The following is a 22957-nucleotide window of genomic DNA, read 5'->3' as shown; positions in this document are numbered from 1 at the left end:
TCCGTCGGATTTCATTTGTCCACTTACATCATAACAAATGAATTATTTTTAGCATTGGAATGTGTGCCAATATCAGTTACATTGTACGTTTTTATTAGCTATGGGATGAAAATGGAAAACGCAGAAGAAACCCAGACAGAACAGGAAGAAAACACAAACTGCGCAGAGAAGGATCCCGAGGCAGGAATTTAACTCAGGAACTTCTCGCTGTGAGGCACAAGTGTTATCACTGTGCAACCCTGCCGCCCAAATTAAGCTGCAGCTTACAAATCTGTTTGTTCACTTGTCGACCACGTGGTACAAAGCATGGGAGACTTACAATTGTAACGGGTTCCGGAGACACTTGTAGAGGTAACTTCTTTATTACAACACAACACTCCAACAGTCCAACTCTCCAACGGTCCTGATACTCTGTTACAGCCTAGGTACACAGCCTAGGTACACAGCCTAGATACTCTACTCTGGCTACGCTCTGGAACTCGCCCTCACAAGGTCGTCGAGTCGGGAGTTCCAGAGTCCCACCACTGGCTCTCACAACATCCCAGGGTCTTCAGATGGCTGGTCTTGGGTCTTGGGTCTTGAGCTACGACTGGCCCCGATCGTCTAGGGAGCTCCCCTTTTAATGCCTAGTCCAACGAGGGGTGGGGCCGTGTGCGCCCCCAGATCTCCCACAGAGCACACACAGCCCCCCCCTTTGGCGGCGCCAAGGGGATTAAGCGCCTGGGAACTCAACGCCTGGCGCCCAGAGGCTTAAGCGTCTGGACCCCCTGGGAACCCAGCGCCTGGCGCCCAGAGGCTTAAGCGTCTGGACCCGCCCGGGAAAACAGAGCCCCCCCCAGCAGCCCCTCCCTTATGTCACTACATTACCCCCCTCTACGTAGCCTCCAGCCGTCCCGGCTGTCAATAATTAGAAAGTTTAAATTAACGAAAGGGAGAGAAAAAAAAATACGCGAGCCTCAACAGGAAAAGAAAAGAGAACAAGAAAGCAACCATAAATACCATAACCAACCTGTACAACTCTACACTATATACAAGCATCAATCAACAAAAAGGTGAAGCAATGACACGTGAACAACGACCCGTGGCACACCTAGCCCTCCTCGGGATCCGCATAGAAAACGGGGAATTAACAACAACAAATATACAGATTCCGACGCGTTGGATGCACAACCACCGCATGGATGGCAGGGTTCCACACCACCCTGCCAGTCTCCCATCCGTCAGGTGGAGAGAAGGCGAAGACCAACATGTCGAGCATCCCTCTACACACAATAATCCGGACGTCTGTCTGCGTCCCGGGTCGAGAAGTCGTACTTCAGGGTCGACCCATGTACTGGGCAAAGAAGTCGCACTTCAGGGCTGCTCCAGTATCTACATTTTAAAATATATATATAAAATTTACATGACACAAAGAAAATAAATCTGCCTGCTCCTTCCCAGAAATGGTGGCCGCATGCGCGAACCGCATCCCCAAGGCATCCCGTGCTTGCGTCCCAGCAGCCCTCAATGAGAACCACCACCGACATTACATGTCAACCATTAGCACCCCCCGCCTTTCCAACGTGGCGTCTCCATCTTAAAACCGCGCACGTCGGCCATATCGGGGGGCTTCAACCCAATCTCTCTCCAAGACTCGCATCGCAGCATATAGCTGTACCGACCGAGCTGAGACCCAATCTCTCTCCAAGACTCGCATCGCAGCATATAGCTGTACCGACCGAGCTGAGACGACGCATCGTTCACTCCCTGCACAACATGCACCCTAACAACTGAGGGATACAGTCCCAACGTAACGGGACAACTACACCTGAACACCACGAATCTCCAGCCCACTGTTTCAACACGCCTCGGAGTGTTTCAATCTCCGGGCCGTCAGGGCGAGCCTATTGCTCCAGACGCACCACGGAGGGTCTCAACCTCCGGGCCGTCAGGTCAAGCCGTCAGCGATTCCATGACGGGACCACACTCTCCGAGCCATGTGAGCGCACAGCCCACTAGGCTAGACATGCCACGGAGTGTTTCAATCTCCGGGCTGTCAGGTCAAGCCGTCAGCCATAGCATGACGGGACCACACTCTCCGAGCCATGTGAGCACACAGCCCACTAGGCTAGACATGCCACGGAGTGTCTCTATCTCCGGGTTGTCAGGTCAAGCCGTCAGCCATAGCATGACGGGACCACACTCTCCAAGCCATGTGAGCACACAGCCCACTAGGCTAGATATGCCACGGAGTGTCTCTATCTCCGGGCTGTCAGGTCAAGCCGTCAGCCATAGCATGACGGGACCACAACTCTCGTGTTAGACACGCAACACCCGCTGGGCCATCCTGGTCAGGATCTGCACCCCAAGATATTTGAGATCCAGCCTGACAATTCCAAATCCTTGGCAGCATGTCATCATCTCAAGATAAATGCCCCATACAGTCTATACATCGTTAACAATGACAGCACAAGCTATACATTAACAATCACGAACAAAGCTCAATACAAACCATACAATTGTTAACAATCACAAGCAAAGTTTCGCACACACATTGACAACACTCCCGAGCGAAGCTCCACACAGTTTACCCAACAACAGTCACGTCTCCCCGACGACAACGAAGATGTCAACAAAAAAATCATTAATCCGGAGCGCGTAAATGTACGAAATGTCAGGGGCCTGGTCTCCCGACCTCCAACCTTTGGCCAGAGCAGCAAAGGCGGCGACCAGCGTGTCGGTCGATGTGCCGGCCCCGGCGCCGGTTACAGTAAGAATGGCGCCCTCACTGTCCGGTCGCAGCGCTGATGACGCGGTATGCTAGGTTGCAAACAGCTGTCACCCGGCGGTGAGGGACGCAGCGCTGATGACGCGGCGTTGCTAGGTTGCACAGCGCTGAGCCCAGAAGTGATGTCACTCCCAGCGGCAACTGCTCCCCCGGCAGAAGTGACGACACACCCGGATGTATTTGTGCCGGGAACGGCTGCGGCGGGATGGCGCGGCCGCTGCGCCGCCTCTCTCCCTCCTGTCTCCGCCTGTGAGCGACGCATGTCGTCCAGGATGGAGACGGTGGCGTGGAGCAGCTCAGTGAGGCGAAGCAGCGCCTCCTCCATCGCTGCTCCCGACGCTGGAGAGGGGATAGTCGGCGGAGCAAACAGCTGTTCAGCCAGCGGTGCAGCGTCGCTGTCGGCCGGCGTTGGCCGCCCCATCGCTGCTTGTTCCTCAACATCGCCGTCAGGACTGAAGGTACGTGGCTTACTTCTTGTCTCCATTGCCACTTCTGACGCCAAATGTAACGGGTTCCAGAGACACTTGTAGAGGTAACTTCTTTATTACAACACAACACTCCAACAGTCCAACTCTCCAACGGTCCTGATACTCTGTTACAGCCTAGGTACACAGCCTAGGTACTCTACTCTGGCTACGCTCTGGAACTCGCCCTCACAAGGTCGTCGAGTCGGGAGTTCCAGAGTCCCACCACTGGCTCTCACAACATCCCAGGGTCTTCAGATCGCTGGTCTTGGGTCTTGAGCTACGACTGGCCCCGATCGTCTAGGGAGCTCCCCTTTTAATGCCTAGTCCAACGAGGGGTGGGGCCGTGTGCGCCCCCAGATCTCCCACAGAGCACACACAGCCCCCCCCTTTGGCGGCGCCAAGGGGATTAAGCGCCTGGGAACTCAACGCCTGGCGCCCAGAGGCTTAAGCGTCTGGACCCCCTGGGAACCCAGCGCCTGGCGCCCAGAGGCTTAAGCGTCTGGACCCGCCCGGGAACCCAGAGCCCCCAGCAGCCCCTCCCTTCTTATGTCACTACACAATCACTGAGTTTGAGGGAATCACAAGTCTCTTATTCCTACCTTTTGTCCGCACAAATAATGTCCAGCAGAACTTGAACAGGTCCGAGACAGTGCAGGGTAAGCGTCTGAAACAGAGTTATGAATTAACAGATTTGAGGTGCACAGACAGATGCAATCCCAAATGACTTGCCTTAAGATTAGTTTTTTTTTAAGATGCTAAGTGTGCAAACACATTGTTAATGTTTGTCAATATACAGCTGCATGGGTAATTGTTACAGAAAAACAACCAAGAACATCTATTCAAAGACAGACAACTAAACATGTAACTGTTATGTAACTTATTCATATTCTTTGGTTCTTTCGGTAAAGTCACGTAGATAGAAAATAATAAAAAGGTTAAAAACACGACGCTTCAATCGCAACACAAGCGATCGTCCTCAGGTGAACAAATACAGCTGGCGGACCGTTAAAATTGTCTCTCAGTATGCATTACCCTGATAATGTCATAACCATGCAAGGAAACAAAATAAAGGCAGTCGTCTTCATGTTAATTCCAATATGTTTAAAAGATACCCCAATGGGATTGGTTTTGTGGTTAAAATAAACGTCATTAAAAGACATCGTTGGTGCGTTTGGACACTAAAGCATCTCTGAATGGAAATATAAGACAGTAAGTTAACAAATTATGGGTCTAAGATGTTGTGAAGTGAATTTGAGGTGGCTAATAGAGCTAATGCTTGTGGGCAGTCAGCAAACAACTATGGGTTCCAATCGCAGGCTTCCATTAGAGATACAGTTCGGCTTTAAAGTTCAATAGCCTTGCCATCATTGTATACCAAGGTAAATTTTTTTTTAAGGGTTTTATTAATTTGGCAAAAAAGATTCATTTCAGCTTAGCACTGCACTGGACAACTGCAGAGAATGCATATGAATGGTTGTCTGTGACAGACTCTGAAATGTCATTCAGTAAAGGCCTGTGTTGGTCATTCTGGGTAGCTTCACAACAAGATACGCGGCTCTGTACATTTAATGAATACCGCAATGTAAAACGCTTATTTCTGTACCTGGGTGCATTGAGCACACCGAGGATACAATTTAGTAAATGTAACCAAAACAAAACAATTACCAAGGTTGTATATCTCTGGATTCCCAACACAAATGTTGAAGTTTTGTTTGTGACAATAGCCATTTAAAACATGGACAACCGCTAAATTACATCCTTGCAATGACATTGGATTAATGATGGTGTCACAAGGGATCCATAATTATGACCTTGAAAGTTACTTTACATCTATACTCATTAACAAAGCTTTCTATTTGAGTTGCACATCCCGATGCACAATCTAGATATGTATCTACTAAATATGAGCTATTTGACATTGTAGAATTTTAAAGTTGTGCTGTACAGCGCTCCTAAATTCGGCTTTTACCGCGAATCGTCGGACATCATCCCGAACAACAAAGAAAACACCCAACAGTTAAAGAGCTTCGTGATATTTTTTGCAGCATTCTCCTATATACACAAAACGACAAGCAGTGTCACAACAAGTAAAGCCATGGCCGTGCTAACCTCTGCTTGCGCCCACGTGGCTGACGTGGTGCTTCGTCCTGTGGGTCGCGGAACAGGCTCAGGAAGATAGGCTCCAGCTTCTTGAAGATGACAGTGGAGACGGCAAAGTTTCTCTCCAAGCGCTCGATGCGACAGCGGAAATCGGAGCCCACCTGCGCCATTTCCCCCCACTTCTTCATCTTGCCAAAGAAGGCGATGAGGCTGTGGACAGAGTGGGCGTGGGGTGGGGGCGGCAGGACCAGGCACCTGGGCGTCGTCCCCACCTGAGACTCAGCCTTTTTCTTCACCTCCCAGGCCCCATAAGCATGCGCGACTGCATAACCACGATTCTCTGACCAACATCACCTATGATAAGTTGCACGTAGATATTTTACATGGCCAGAGAATTATGTGGAAAAGTCCTCAAATCGATTTTGTAAGATTGCAACTTCAGATACTAATCTGAGAGCAACATAGCGTATCATTCTCCAGTCGATGATACGAGTACCACGCAGGGGGAAATCAACTGTGGTTGTATAACGGTTTACTTTGTTTGCAGAGAAAATAATCATTAAAAGCTGAGTTCCGTTACTGTCATTACGCAACTGTGGATCTTCTTCATTCCAGATAAGGGGTCGTTTGAAAATGGTTGAGATTAAGGTCACATTTCACTTTAAATTTAACCCTGTGAGCAGGAGCAACTGACTATAAAAACTGGGTTTTATAACTGTAAAAAACTGTTTTTGAATGTGGTTATGCCAGCGCTTGCATGCATGGAGCCATGGGGGAAAAATAATAAAAAAAGCATTTAAAAGCATCAACCGCAGCACTCCACTGAACACCGGACGTATTGCCAGCAAACTCCCTCAGTGCCACTGGGACACCCTGAACAAGGCCCTCATACATCCCACACAACAAAGAATTTTACGCAACTCTTATGGTCATGCTGAAACACGAGAATAGAGATACGTCCAAAACAGGGATGTAATGATTCAAGGAAATACCACGATTCGGGTCACAATGTGATTCAAAAAAAATGTTTTGCCATTGTGGTACATGTAGAATGTATAGTTGTATGAATCTAGAGTGGTGTAAATATAGTCATCAGAAATAGTTTCTACAGGCCCAGTATGAGAGTAATGACGGATCTTATTCTACGGTTAGCAATGTAAACCTTAAAGGGGACTTAATTGGCTCCGATGCAATGAAACACAGAAACCTGCATAACAGAAGTGAAAAATGAACGAACACCGAGTTCGAGTTCATAATGCTGGCTCTCAACGCCGCCCGTACCTTAGTTTGGAGGAGCGCAGGATGCGTGTCAGAGACACGCAGTTTCCCTCAAGCGTTCCCCGGCCCACGGTGGGGATGAGCGTCTTGCGACATGCCACATACAGCGCGCATGCCAGCCAGTGCAGCTCATCGCCCTGTATGTGATGTGAATGTCATTATACGACGGTTGGAAATAACTGCATACTGAATTAACCATTATTAGGATGCCAACATAACTCAAACGTTCACATTCATTATTGCTCTGAGGCTAGAGTTGAGTTGACCCAGACTTATACATTTTGCACAATAGATGAAGACAGAATTTCACATTTTGCAAATACAGGCAGACCTCGCTTAGTGCTCAAGATGCATTCCTGGAGAAGTGAGTGCAGATTAAATCATCACAAAAAGGGGTCATCATACCGTTTCATATATGGGGATGCGTTCCGGACAGAATTATTTATTTCGTATGAGCAAAATATAACGGTTTCAATGGCTATCGGAAGCAGCGCTCATAATAATAGATAGTAAACATTACTTAATAACATAATTAATTATAACGTCGCTATTATGTACTGTACTCACGAGTGCATTCTACGACAAAGCAGGGGTGGGAGACAAGGTTTGAGGACCTGTTGCGCTCGCAATCCAGGTCATTTTCAGAGAAGAGCTCCAAGACCTCCATGATCTTAGTAATGCCCTCAGTTCTAAATGTCCGCGGCGACGTTTCTTTTATGTGGACCCTGAAACTCTATCCTCGTCTCTTGAGTTCTCACCTGACTAAACAAAGCGATTTTTTATGTAATTGTGACGACGAATCGTAATAATCCAATTGCAGGGCGTGGGGAACTCATTGGCTCAGAGTGTCGCTCTCATGGGTTGAGCGAATGGTGGGGGCAGGTACGTTTCCTCGGCCAGTCCTGCTGTCTGTTCTCACTCCAAAGTAATGTATTGGTTAGATAAGAGTAGGTATATGTTTTTTGTAAAAATGCTCTCCAGGACAAAGCACGCCATAATGAATCAGTTTTTTATGGGATCGCGCCAAGTGAGATCTGCCTATACAATGCCTCTGTAACGTAATGGTTCCTACGCAATGAAACACAGAAACGTGCGAAATAGAAATAAAAACAACATCACCACAAAATAAATTATTCTTGTATTCATGTTCTATTTGCAGTTAAAAGTCAAGTCAAAGCAGCTCACAAACGGTCGCATATGAATACACGAACTAAACCGTAAATTTGAAATAGAACATAAAGCAATAGTTTATAGTTATCAATCTCAACCCAATGGCATCAACTTTACAGCAGCTTTCATCGATAAATTATTCCACTTTTTTAGACCAATCAAAGCCACCCCCTTGACAGCATGATCAACCTGATATGAAAACAGGGGCCATTTTTTCCCCTTATCGCTGAAATGCTTTTTTACTTGCCGTTTTTCTGGCGGTGAAGGCATTTCACCGGTGGGCACACTGGTTAACCGACAAATCTGGTGGTTTTTGGTTAACACCAAGATGCAAATCATGGCCAATGTCATATTTGCAAAAGAGACCAACCTGTATACGAATGATGGCTTCACTAATTTAACAACATGAAAGTCGTTGCAGGTATTTTTTGATTGCAAGTAATCTAAATATAAAAATAAAACAAAGCAGGAGAACCTAATTGCTTCCTAATGTGCTATAAGGGGGCATTACTCGAAACTTCGCCAATGCTTTTACTTTATTTAAGGTAGCGTTTAACAGGTAGGCTTTTTACTGGCGAAACTTTATACTCAGATTGTAAATGTTGTAGATTTGCTCTCCAACACACCAGTGTGCTGTACTAGTAACGAATTGGCATGTCCTGTTTACGTGGCAAACATTAATTATAGTATTGGTGGTGGCAGGTTTAATGACACATTTATATTTACCCAATCTAATCCAAAAAACCTGCAATTAAGAGGTATCGTTGTTGAGCTTTTTGAGTTGTTTTGTTAATTGTGCTGATGCACCATCTCCAATGCAGCATCACATAATTAGCGAAAATTACCGTTTTAACAAACTATACATGGGACTATACACTCAAGTCACATCTGTAGTTTAAAACCAAACTGTATAATATCTCATCGAGTGGTATATTGGAGCCTTCTGGCTAATAAGCCAAATTGATGTTCAATGCCAATTAGCCCGATGACCAATTACCCAGAATGTGTGCCCAATCCCATCAGACCTTGGATCAAACAGATTTAAACCTGGATCGCACTTAGGTGGGTGAATAACAGGCACAACAACGGTGCAGAATGCATCGCGGGCAGTGCAGCAAAATACGCTGTTCTGTATTCTCCCCACCTTCACAAAACCGCATTGTATAACAAATTGGAAATATCTTCTTGGTTCTTTCGGTAAATCTTCTTGGTTCTTTCGGTAAAGTCACGTAGAAGGGAAGTAATAAAATAATAAAAATAAAACATAATAAAACAATTCTCACGACGTTTCGGCCACAACGCAAGCAGCCGTCCTCAGGCGAAGAATGAGAACATTATCAAGCTAGGAGCTTATATAGGTGTAGCGAGGAGGAGCGCCCCAACAAAAGAATGTGCATATGAAGAGGAATTTAGCATACCAATGGGCAATGCATAGGAGGTGGGCGGAGGGGTTTCAAAGTTCCATTATGCCCATGCATTATGCAGGATCAACAGCACCACGGGGGGGCGCAAGGAACAGCGTTAATAAAGGAAAGGAATGTTAGTGATATGTAGCTGCATTTGCCAAACAACCACGTAGAAAACCAAAGTGAAAACTACATAAAAAACTAAAATATAAACTGATACTTACTGTACTCTACAATAAGCTGAGTTACTAACAGCAAATAATAAATTACAATTCTACGTCGTAAGAAGTATATAATATACTTCCATATAAACTTTATTCTCTTAGCATATACAGTACTATATACTGCCATAGATAAACCCAACATTAAATTATATACTGTATATATAATGTTGGGTTTATCTATGGCAGTATATAGTACTGTATATGCTAAGAGAATAAAGTTTATATGGAAGTATATTATATACTTCTTACGACGTAGAATTGTAATTTATTATTTGCTGTTAGTAACTCAGCTTATTGTAGAGTACAGTAAGTATCAGTTTATATTTTAGTTTTTTATGTAGTTTTCACTTTGGTTTTCTACGTGGTTGTTTGGCAAATGCAGCTACATATCACTAACATTCCTTTCCTTTATTAACGCTGTTCCTTGCGCCCCCCCGTGGTGCTGTTGATCCTGCATAATGCATGGGCATAATGGAACTTTGAAACCCCTCCGCCCACCTCCTATGCATTGCCCATTGGTATGCTAAATTCCTCTTCATATGCACATTCTTTTGTTGGGGCGCTCCTCCTCGCTACACCTATATAAGCTCCTAGCTTGATAATGTTCTCATTCTTCGCCTGAGGACGGCTGCTTGCGTTGTGGCCGAAACGTCGTGAGAATTGTTTTATTATGTTTTATTTTTATTATTTTATTACTTCCCTTCTACGTGACTTTACCGAAAGAACCAAGAAGATGAATCCCTGCAGTCACGAAAGCTTTAAATCGAAATCTTTCGGTAAAGTCACGTAGAATGGAAATAATAAAATAATAAAAATAAAACAATCAAATAATTCTCACGACGTTTCGGCCACAACGCAAGCAGCCGTCCTCAGGTGGAGAGCAGGTCTTTATGTTATATTTTTATTATTTTATTATTTCCATTCTACGTGATGACTTTACCGAAAGAACCAAGAAGATGAATCCCTGCAGTCACGAAAGAAGCTTTAAATCGAAATGGGAAATATGTTTAAATGATTCTCACTGCCTCCATGGCACGGACAGGCCATCAAACGGGCTGTACATGTACACCTATTACCAAGAATGTTCTGCTATAACACTCACTTTAAGTTATAACTCAACATTTTATTCTGAAAACAACCTTCCTGTTTTCATTCAGTGCATTATTGGGTACCAAGCTCCATCCTGCAAACCATTTTCCATCTGGCTAAAGGTCAATGAACTGACCTGCCAGTATTATGACGTCCCTGTTCAAACAAAAGCATTGCTCGCAGTTTGTGTTGGTTTGACATTGAATGCAATTTTATTTTACCGTGGAAGGTCGGTATCGTAACGGTAAATTACCCAGCGCTATTAAGGTATGGCAGCAAAAGCAGAGGACCACCGCTGAGTTGGAGCTGAGATCGGTTCATGTGCAGGAGTGAGACGCAAGGTGGAGCACCGCATCTTAAGAGATGACATGGGAGGGCTTTCGCCCTGCAGCTGATGGACAATGACGGATGATGATGACTATTGCACTGAATGCGCTGTGTTGATAGGCGCCTTCGGGGATTGAAGTCAAATCGGGATGCCACACATCCCCCTCCCCAAGCCTTGTTTGTGTCGCTCAAATCACGGACTGTATAACACGCCTAGAACACCTTGGTGGTGGTTTCAAGCGTGACCCTCCTCCAGGGACGCTGCTAGGGAGGTAGGGTAACGTGGCTTGCTGGCGTTACAAACAACCGCCACAACACAGCAACGCGTACGATGAGACGGTGAGAACGGTGGTGGTGGCAGCCTCTTGCCTGGCCCCATGGGGTGGATGGATAGAGGGCACCCCACGTGGAGCCGCGACTCGGCAGTCACTGGGCAACGGCGTGGGGCTTCAGGCCCGGCCCGCAGGTTCAGACTCGTCCTGACCATTGATATGAACGCGAGAGTGGGGCTCAGACTTTTAAAGGGCCGGGCTCTTTAAAAGGGCTCCCCACCCTGCAGCGGATTAAGTGTTGAATTAACTTACCGTGGATACCAAGTGCAGCGTTGCTTGCACTATTTAGGGATCTGCTCCTCATTGAAATGAGATTAAACTGGGATGTTTCGCCAATTTACGTAGTTACTTTGTATCTGCGGAAAACAGTTTTCATGTATGACTAATTGCACGGGAATATAATGGGTTGTAGGCTAGGGCTAATGACTGAATCTATCTATGCAGAGTTTTGGGGTTTTCCTGCATTAAAGGCGTCAATCATTTTGACTTGCATGAGGTAGCAAATGTAAGTTTTCAAACATATACGCTAACGTCCAGATAGCGTACAATGTTTTTGGTTTACGCGCATCCATTTATTGTACAAACCCTGACATCTTAACATATGTAAGCGTCTAAATAGCACTCAGATTAAGTCCTGCTGAAAAGCGCATCATGGGAAACATGAAAAGCCTTTACAAAATAACTTATTGCATAAAAGTACCGTACTATAACTTAAAGACTCGCAACTGTAATACAACCTACCAGCACAATGCAAGCAAATCACACGTGTATAAGCAGTAACACAATCAATAACTGCTCTTGCCACACAAACGTGGAGTGTCCACTGGTTGAACAGAGGTGGTCAGTGCGTGAAGGACTGAGCAGAGGGGACAATTGGCCCGTCACTCAATTCAGCAGGAAAACGCTCCACAACCTTAGTGGACGGCAAAACACGTCGTGTTCCTAGTCACTCCACTGCTGGATGAGGGCTTCCCCACGGAGTGGGTCGCACACCACCCTGCAGTAAATAACACAAACACTGCATCAACTACACTCGCCACAGAAATATGGAATGTCCCCCCAACCCTCCTTAGGTTGAGCTCATTCGGCAGCTTGACACCCGGCATTAAATAACACAGCGACATTTCGTATCCCCTCACCCCTTCCCAAGTTGCTGTCTTTATCCCCTTACCCATAACCCCTGCCACCCCACTTCCCATATCCCTAAGCAATAACCCTGCCAATTCCCATCCCAAATGTCCCATATCCAGAGGTGGGACAAAGTCATTGTTATGCAAGTCCAAGTCGAGTCGCAAGTCATCAAATTCATGACTCGAGTCTGACTCGAGTCCAAGTCACATGACTCGAGTCCACACCTCTGCCCATATCTCTCTTATCCAAACCCATATCCACACTATATACTATCCCTAAATACACCCTAACGGCCTAAACCAGGGGTCGGCAACCTACGGCTCCGGAGCCGCATGCGGCTCTTTACGGGCTGCTTCTTGACGATATGTACGTATGTACAGTATGTACTCAGATGCATTGCGGCTCTTGAAATACTGAATTTTGTACCGAATTGGAAAGAAATGGCTCTTCTTGTTATTTTGGTTGCCGACCCCTGGCCTAAACCATACCGCCCCCCCCCCCGTTCCTTATCTACCCATAACCTATACTTATACGTGCACAATCCCATAAACAAACCCATACATGTTTCTACTGTTCACCTAATTTACACTTCCACCCATATGCCCCCAACACTACTCATATAAGTCTAACCACCACTCATAACCCCTAAACATAATCCCTTACTATCTCTATCACTCACAAACTCGACCCCTAACTCCTACTATCACCTCCACCACTCACAGCCCCCACCAACTCTAACCATGCCTGCCCCCCAACTCTAACCATGCCCCCCCAACACCACCACCACCGTAACCCCGGGCGCCAGGGAACGCCGCCCTCGCCCGCATCCCCGACGCTCAGGGCGGTAGGCGCGGAGCCATCTCCTGGGTGTGGGTTGGGGAAACTCCCCGAGTCCTTCACTTTGACGGCCCCCGCTGACCTCGAGGGTGAAGTTGGTGCGGATCTTCTCGAAGCCGGCCCACGCCTCGTGCACCGTCGACTCGTCCATGTTCAGGTCCTGACACAGCTCCTCGAACTTGTCCCGCACGCCATTGCGGCCACCGCCACCAACACCGCCGTCGTCGGCGTTCTCGTCCTCGCTTTTCGTCATTGTTTATTGCCACGCGACGTTTTAATGAGCGCCCTTGTTTCTACATAAGCGTATAAACGAGGAGAGATAGATGCGGGGTGGGTAGAGAGGCGAGTTTGTTGGATTTAAAAAAGTAAAATTCGCACCTCTTAAACGACCGCGAGAGCCGCCGACGGCGCCGCCTTCACGCCTCTACCCGGCGTGCACTGCGCGACGCGCGTCACGGCAAAGTGGCGCGAAAACGGCCGCGTCACGCACGCCCCATCACCCCGTATCGCGCCGCCGCCGCAAAGAGTTCGCGCAAAGAGTGCGCGCGCAAATGTTGAAATGTTTGTTTGTTTTGCTGTTGTGAACAACGCGGGCACTCGTGGATAGTGACGTTTGATGCGTATACAGCCATTGTTCGATTGTTGTGTGTGTTTTTTGTTGACGTTGTAAATATTGAGTGTTGTGTTTTCACTGAGATGCGCGGATGGTTATGGCATGGGGCGTGTTGTTTGGATTGGGGGGGGACACGTGATCAAGGGGTCCGGTCACTTTACGCTTTAAAGTCGTTCGTGGTTTGCCCGTTTCACTTGCAAAGTTAATCCATCGGCATCTAACCGCAAAAACTGAGTTTCAGGATCGTACTTTTGCATGTTTCGCACCGTAAGGAAGGCTTCCGAATTATTTGATGCATTTTGGAGGGACAAACATACAACATAATGAATTTATGTCTTGCACCATTCAATGCCTTCACTCGTTCTGCGCCCTCCTGTTACACAACCTCCCAATTGCTAAGCGAACCTTTTCGCTTATATAGTTAGCAAATTGAGGCTAACATTGGGTTTTATAATTTTTAAGATCACTCATCCTTTTACCCCCTTGCCGATTTTTGTTTTTTCAAATGAATGAGTATCCTGTACATTCGAATCTAGTAATGTGTAGCATGCACAACAAACCTGGACACGGTCCAACTACTGCTTGGATGAGGGCCTTGCCACGCCATGCGGTTTGCAGGGACTGACTAACAGGAGGGCACAGAATGAGTGTGTGGGTCAGACTCGTGGTCAAGTGGGGCTAGTGGGAGTTTAAGGCGGAAAGCACAAACGCTGCTGGACTGCCCTTTCCTGCACACCACATCGACTCCGCATTTCTATAACACATTCCTGCGGAGGGAGCTGGTAGGAACGTTGGGTTGCTCGGTCAATGGCCAGGGTTAACGGCGGCGTGGTGTATTCCGCAAATAAGCCCGACTGTGAGGGTGGGCACAAGCCGGCGTGAGTAGGTTAAACGTTGAGTTTTATAAGGGCACCACGGGATGACCAGCCCTTCCCCACCCAGCCCCTCCCAGCTCAGCCCCTCCCCACTCTCCCCACCCAGCCCCTCCCCACCCAGTCCCTCCCCACCCAGCCCCTCCCTGCACGACGGACGGACACAATAATCCCCTGTGGGCTGGTGGAACCAGTGGGTTCCTACCAGTATAACACCTGGGTATGCATAATGGTATCCAGGCTAAAATTATGGTTACTTTCTGACGATTGACGAGGTTGGGCCGCATTCCAGGTGATTTTGGCATAGACAAAAACGAGTTAAAATATTAGCCAACTTCAACATTTGTTTAAGCATAACCCGAGTGACATAACCAGCTTCTCAGTTTTGTTAACAAAGTATAGGCAGTTTGCTTTGCTCAAATATATGACAAAATACATTTCTAATCACTGGCTACCAAATTAAATTCCACCAACCTCAATAATACAGTATTTACTGAATAGTAACTCATGGAAGTGGAGAGATTCGCTGTTATAAAGGTAACGTGAAACGATACGTGGAATCAACAAAATTGGTCATCTCTTGCACTTCAATGTCACGTGGCTCTCGAGTGACAGAGCTATTTTAAGGACCTCACTAAAGGGCTTGTGTCAGCTCCTGTTGTCATATACAAGGCACAAGAAAATGACTTGTTTTTAATTCGTATAAATAGTGCCCTGTGACAGCGGTGGCTACAAACTCCCTTACCCTATTAGCCACTTACCAACATATTCGCGTGGGGTGGTCACTTAGGGTGGGCACACACCCAGCCCGCTTGCCCGGTGCTAGTTGGCGGTGGAGTTTTTATTTTAGAGGGTATTGTCCGGCTACATTCAAGGAGCAAGTGCCCTTTGCCATTCCTTGCTCCTGCATACATCCTTTTTCAAATAAAGTGATGTTGAACCACACTGGCAACTCGCTTGCCCGTAAGCCAGAGAAACGGGTTAGCCTCCCCTGTTAAATGGTTTATTACCAAAGTCCAGTAACGATTACGGTAATCGATTCTCGCAAAATGGCACTCACGCTGTTCAGTAAACCACATTACAAATGCAATTCCATGTGCTTATCAAGGAGTTAACTCACACAAGCACCGAACAATGCCATTTTTTTTAGCTCGTGGTGGAAATTCCATATCATAATGGCAGTGATTGTTCTTCCATTTGCATGCTGATTTACCACTCTAGTGTAGCTCACAAGGGTGGTGTTCATTTTGCTGACTCAAGACTGGTGGTAATGAACCATTGAGTTTAGTTTATTCAAACTGAATTACAGAAATTACAAAGCCTGGTTGAAAAATTTAGCTCGACCAACTTAAATGTGTGTGCAGTGTTGTTCAACCCGGGTTTTTCTTTATGTCCCAAAACATTTTTAAACACATATAGCCTTGGCAAACTTCAAGCCGTTCAACACGGCCATTGTAGGATTGACATTACACATTCTTCTCAACACGGATGTTCAAACGTCCGTAAAAAAAATCTATACCGTGCAGTGCCGTTGGTTTCTGGAATCCTAAACATTTTCCTATCATTTGCCTCCAGCAAATATTTAGTCTGGGCGCCAACGTCTTTGCTACATCAACTCTGCTTTACTCTAATCTACAATTGTATCTCAATCTTTCACTTTGTGTAGAGCATATAAAGCTCAGCACTTTTTTATGTAAACAAAATAAACCCACCTCTTGGAAATTATTACATTGCCCAGCGGTAGGGCGTCTGCCACTTGTCATAGAGACACGCTTTTAGGGTCCAGCGTCCACCCTGATTATTACTGTGGGTGTTTCACGACCATAATAATATGCGCCATTCGCAAAAGTAGGCCAATGTGCCAGCATCAGGGTTCAAAATTAGAAAATTACCCGCAAATCACTCAATTTTGTACATTTACCATTACAACAAGACCTGTTTGACCCTTCACGAACTCGTTTGAAATCCCGGAAACCAATCTGGGATCATGCGAGACAATTGGATGATGCTGGGTAGATTGAAGACCGCTGGCAAACACTGTCGAATTCTGTGGACATTCCAAATAAAAGCCTCGTCAACGACCCCACGATTGCTATGCACTGCCTTGATCTGCCAATAAAACTATGGCACTCCATCAACCGTTTCAGAACACCCACAGTCTGACTGCGGCCAGCCGAACCAGACAATGGACAATATTGCAGACAATATTGTTCATTAAATTTCGATGTAAAGCTTTCGTGACTGCAGGGATTCATCTTCTTGGTTCTTTCGGTAAAGTCACGTAGAAGGGAAATAATAAAGTAATAAAACATAATCAAATAAAATATTTTATTTCTTTCGGTAAAGTCACGTAACTTTACCGAAAGAACCAAGAAAATATTGTCCATTGTCTGCATTCTACGCCCGCTCTCCGGCAGACAGCGCAGTATTTAATCACGCTACTCCTGAAGCAATCGCATTGGCTCACATACAAAAACTTGGACGTGTGATTTGCACATATTTGCCATACGCTAGAGAGAGACACACGCAGCAGCATAAATCGTTGCCCCCTACTGGCAGACTAATGCCTCAGGTCACTCTTGCAAATACGACTATATCCTGGTCTCTTGAGTTCTCATCTCGTTAAAATCAAATACTGTACATATACATGCTTGCCAAATTTGAAAAAGTACCTGGAAATTACTCCTTTTGAACGTACATTAATGCAATCATCGCCCCCTACGGCAGAACCTTCCTGAAAATAGCATGAGACGAAGTGAGGCTTTCTTCGGAAAAGGAGCATAATATTAATAATGTATCTACATAAGTGTGTCAACATCCCAAAGAAATATGGAAGCTCCCTGTACAAACATGTGACTTGCTTAGACAATGGTGCTTGTGAAAATGGGCAATATTTGTTTTTCAATTTGCAGGAATACATTTTTTTCTACAGTTGGATGATTTGTATCGTTTACCTTTACCAATATTAAGTACGAAGGTGTGAAGATAGTGGACACTTCCCAAGCACTATTTATTTAGTTTTTTTGTAACCCACGAACCACTTTAGAATATTTAGGAGAAATGGACATACCTAAGTTATAGAAATCCACTCGGTAATACCGTATTAACATGTGCCCATTAGCCAAAGAATGAAACGCGTATGACAGTATGTCAATAGAGAAGATGCAGCAGTGAAATCAGCTCGTGTGCAGGTGCTGGTGTATGTACGTATGTTTCAGTTCTTTCGCACCGTAGGTTGCCAACCGTGCTAATCGGAGGTGGATTATCGCATTGCCGGACCTTAAGAGATGGTGATGGTTTGGGGAGGCCTTCATCCAGTGTTGGATTCGACCAGTGTTTCTTAACCTTTACTGCAGCCTGCACCCATTTGGCTCTCAGAAAGGGCATCTCGCACCACAGGGAGTGCGAGCATCCCAGGTTAAGAACCACTGGATTAAACCACGGTTAATCAAGAATGTCAACATCTTCTGGAGTGGGCAGCATTTTTTGTTCAAGTCATCTGGTTATAAAACGGATCAGTTCACAGACCATCACAAGAAACTGTATCAAAATAGTGTAACCAAATTGATTTTTTTGCTGATTGGCCGTGTGGGGTGGTGGAGGGTTACGACACATTTATAAATAACGCGATCTAACCCAAAAACGTTTATTATTAATAATATTGGTCGCGAAAGCCTGCTACGTGTTAATTTGATAGGGATTTTTTTCACAGTTGCCAAGTTGTCGAAGGACCATGGGCTTGTTTGAGCCGAGTAAACGCAAGTAGAGAGTTTAAGTAGCAATTGACTAACTTCTATTGTATGTTGTTTTTACTGCTTTATCAGCTATTGTCACTGTTAATCATTAACTCGCTAAACCAAATACTTTTTTTGAAGGAGAAACTTGACTCTGTAAATCCTTTACGAGGAAACGTTCCTATTTTGTTCCGTTATGGGATGCTTAACGTTAAAGGGAAAGAGCTTTGGATTTCACTTTACACCCTTTGTATGCACTTACAAAATCACTCTGCAATCCATTTACCACACTCTACTCTGCTTTAATTATTTCAGGCTTATATTACCCAGGGATTCCAATAATCTACAGGGTGTTTCCAAGAGATGGACCCAATTTCAAAGCAGTATATTTCACGATGGCAACATGTTACAATTACACGAAAAGTTACAAACGGTTTAATGAGTTATCAAGTTTTACTAAACATTTTATAAACGCTCTATGTGCCCTCCACCTGCTGTACGGACGAGACGATAGCTGAATTCGTCCAAACGCCTCTCAAAGTGTCTTCTTCCACTGAAGTCACCACTGCCGTGATTCTGTTTTTGAGGTCATCCAGATTAGTCGCTAATGGTGGCACAAAAACACGGTCATTTGTGCCACCATGCTCTTTGACATTGGCGGATCAATGCCAAAACGCCGTTGAAACGCACGCTGCACCGCAATAACGGATTCAGTCTTGCTGAACTGCAGAACGCACAACGCCTTGTGTTGCGGGGTCACCGTCTTGCGAATGACTGAGGCTAGGGGCTGTTTGTGCGCTGGGAGAGGCCTCTCGCGGGAATCATTTGAAACTCTGTGCCCTGCCCTTTCAAGTGGTAAGTTTCATTCATGGGCGGTTCGTGGTTGCAGAGATATTGCGATTTCAAATCGGTTCTGTTTTTTGAAACACCCTGTATTTACATTCGTACTTTGATCGTGATTGTTGTCCCAAGGAACTACAGTATTAATATTCATCAGAGCACTAACTGATGAGAATTCAGTTGTAGCCGAAATCCCAATAAATATGAAGCATTTTTTTTAAATAAATGAACACGAGCATCCTAATAGCATAATAAAGTCACTGAAATATGAATTATATTGTAAAACTATTGAAATTGCTTAACACTTGCAATTATGTCTGCCTTGCTGTTTTTCAGGGGAGATTACAGTATTTTATCATTAAATGTTTGATCCAGAACCTGATGCCCATATATTTGGAGTTAGCGTGTTCTCTCTCATCAAGGTGGTCGCGTAAATTTGTGTCCAAAGCCTCCGGTTTTGCCCTCCACGTTTAGAAGCATGCGTTTGGATTATTTGGCTGCTGCTATAAATTCGCACACGTGATGATATCAGCCACTTCGATAAGCTATCACCTGTGGCCAGGTCGCCTCTTAAAAAGAGCTAATAACTCAGTGGGATTTAAAGGTAAATACAAAAATCTATACGCAAAGGTTGGGGACACATCAGGTACAAGTTAATCTTTAACACAACTGGGCAAGATGGCAGTTGACTTTTCACCTGGCGAGCCCATTAAGACCAACAACAAAAAACTACTTCTTCGTACGTCTTCAATACTTGCTAATTTTTTATAAAACAAAATTATAGACCGGTGTTGCAGTCGTTAGCGCACTACCCTACGAACCTGAAACCTTACGTTTGATTGCTGGCCATGATGAACACCAGTGGTAAACCAGAATTGGGCCTCTGCAACTTCAACAACCCGCACTCAACACTCAACAGCATGGTGAAGTATAGCAAGGCAACCTTCAATAGTGGCACGGTGTTGGGCAGCCTTAATTCAGCAGTGTATTTACAAAGGGGCTGTGTATTATATTACTGACAAAGGGGCAGATTAAAATCTTGCTGAAACAGATGAAACACAGTCTTGGGAATTTTCAGTTTTCTTTGCAACAAAAATCACATGCAAGGAGACATTGTCAAAACATGCACTTGTGACTGCATCTATTGTGAAATCACCAATTGAAATAAATGCCCAGTCAAAAGGCCCACAGTAGTCTCAGATGCCAGGGAATTTCAGCTTGCCTTTCCCTGAAACCTGGGTTTCTGAGGCACAGCTGTCAAACATGTTCAATAATCATTATATTGGCGACATGCCCAGGCCCCAGGAGTCTTTCTAATAAAACAACTGCCCTGGGGGCAACAACTGGCACAATATGGGGCCCTGTATCACCAGCGCCAGATGAAAGCTTAGCAACAAAGCCAAATACGTATCACCACTGACCCCCTAGCACCTGAGAGAACCAATTGAGTCAAGCCTTGGACCCATGTCAAATTAGGTCGCCGCTGTCACGACCTCAAAAATCCTTCTGACCCTTGAACTTGATGACCTTGTCAGCCACAAACATCGCAAACAACGTTTTTCCAGCGTACTGGTAAAAAGCATAACAAGCCACTTGTTTCAATGGCGTAGCTGTTGCAGCATAGCATTTTGGGTATCCCCATCAGGGAATTCATCCATATAATCCTGCAACATCACAGAATAATTCACCAAAATGTATGATTCGAGGTGATGCCCTCATAGCCATACACGTGGAAGCAAACTCTCGTTTGTGGCCTTGAATGAGTGCATTGTGCTACTTCAGAGACTTAGGAATAATGAATGAGCTTCTTCTCTGGCTTTTGCCACTCGTGCTGAAAGAGATAAATGTGCTAATCCATGGCCAGGGTGTTTAGGAATGCCTGTCCTTGATCAATGGTTGAAACATTTTGCTTTATTATCATTCATAGAGGCATCATTTTAAGAACAAATAATGTGCACCATATCTCCCGTGCGTCTTGTTGCTCCCATCTCTTCACACTGGTACGTGCCTGGCAAGAGCTTCCGAGCCGCCTCCTGAAGACTCCGATATCCCAACGTAGCCTATAAAGTATAATTTTGAAATATATATCAGGTAAGGCCCACTGAGCTGTATAGCTCTTTTACAGAAGTGACCTGGCTACAAATGATAGTTCAACGAAGTGGCTTATCATGTGGAAATGTATAGCAGCCAAATACTCTAAATGCATGCTTACATATTTGGAGGGAAAAACCAGAGAAAAACCAGAGACCCAGAGAAAAATCCACACGACCACGGGGAGAACATGCAAACTCTAAATATACAGGCGTCAGGGTTGGAATCGAACCCACGACCTCTTGTATACAAGGCGAGATAGTTAACATCCCACCACAATACCTGGAAGCCCCTAAACCTGCATCGGATGAGGGAGATGGCCTTCGTACTGAGTGACTCTCGTTGCGTTATGGGAAGACGACCATCTGGGTTCACTGCACACCTGCACCGCATATATATTTTCCCCACACCATTAGCGCATTTGCAGTGGGTGGGTTGTAGCTGGCACTGTGCGCCAATTCCATGGCTCATCCAGTCTCCTGCTTTGTCAGCTTGCTCCTATCCAGCAGGGACAATTTACTGCAAGGGTTGCAGGCTTCCTTGTTGTACTGCAGTCCCATGCAGGTTAAGAAATGTTAATTCGTATCAGAAGCAAGCAAGTTGGTGCTGCACTCTAAAGCCTTTTTTTATGCTGACCACCACCTTGTTTGTGCCTCATGTGATGTCCCCACTACGATCCCACGATCGATTCCCGCTCATGGACACCAGTAACGGTGATTTGAACCGGTCCTGGGCCACTCTTAGGTCGACAGAGCCTCAAATGAGTACCTGGTACGGTATGTAAACATTACCATGAGGGAGACAAAGTTGGCCAGGCGTGGTGCTGTCCACCCACCCCCTCGTGTGCTGTACTAGCCTTTCATAGGTGCTCGCTAATATCACTTGCCCCGACAGTCTCGTTAAGGCTATACTGGGGATCTTTGTCTTTGTCCTCGCCGACCACATGTGAATGAAGCATGGTAGGTGCGACGAAAATTCAACCCCGGCTTGCGCGGCGCACGTCTCGTGAAGATGATGATGGGCACCGCGCTGTGGGCACGACTCCTGCTCGCTTGCCATAGCTTCTGTAATAAAATCCCCGGGGGGCTGAGATCATCAGGTCCAGAAGTTAAAGGCACCGTCCGAAAGGTTTCTGGTGTGAAAAGTCAAACGAGTGGCGACGTTGAATCCCATAGGTGGCAGGTGTAGCGCACATAATTTAAGATTTATGGAATATTCCAACATTTGCTGAAGAAAAAGAGCCCTGGTATAAGAGACACCACAGAGGTATTTATGAAGTCGTTTTGAAAGGTCCCTCTCACCCAACATGAGACAGCACTATTTCATGATTTACAAGGAATGTTTGTTACATATAAATCATCCTGTATGTTTTACACATTTTATTCTGTTGTGCTAGGTTAGACCAAATTCAGTGAAAAAACGCATTAAAAATGTATTTTGTAAGTCTTTTAATGACCAAATTAAGACTATCCAACTCTGTATACTTGTGAATCAAAGATGCTTTCAGATTTGAATTTGGGATCGCAATAGTGCTGACTCACAAAGTCAGTGCCCTGATGTATGCACGACGCACCTGATCCACCCCATCACTTCATAAAACATATTTCTCAAAATACACAACAGGTCACCCACTGGAAACTGGGCGTAGCCTTGCAGAGTAAAATTAAGTAGAAATGAAA

General features: G+C 45.5%; 1 protein-coding gene across 2 annotated transcripts in view; it reads right to left on the bottom strand.

Moving 5' to 3' along the window:
• Window positions 1–13590, bottom strand: part of LOC144723347 (retinoblastoma-like protein 1) — a 36830-nt gene extending 23240 nt beyond the window's left edge. Inside the window, exons 1-4 of one of the 2 annotated variants that reach the window (XM_078602073.1) lie at window positions 13211–13590; window positions 6616–6749; window positions 5344–5589; window positions 3834–3898 (exon numbers count right to left, since the gene is read on the bottom strand). In XM_078602073.1, the coding sequence (XP_078458199.1) occupies window positions 3834–3898; window positions 5344–5589; window positions 6616–6749; window positions 13211–13381 (616 nt within the window). In that variant the 5' untranslated portion in view covers window positions 13382–13590. The remainder of the gene's footprint in view (window positions 1–3833; window positions 3899–5343; window positions 5590–6615; window positions 6750–13210) is intronic. The other variant, XM_078602074.1, reaches the window with a different exon arrangement.
• Between the last annotated feature and the right edge of the window lie 9367 nt (window positions 13591–22957).

Source organism: Lampetra planeri, chromosome 17 (assembly GCF_965212315.1).
Source record: "Lampetra planeri chromosome 17, kcLamPlan1.2.h2, whole genome shotgun sequence".
Classification (NCBI taxonomy): Eukaryota; Metazoa; Chordata; class Hyperoartia; order Petromyzontiformes; family Petromyzontidae; genus Lampetra; species Lampetra planeri.
Note: the sequence above shows the minus strand (reverse complement) of the source record. Positions and strands in the feature narration are given on the sequence as shown.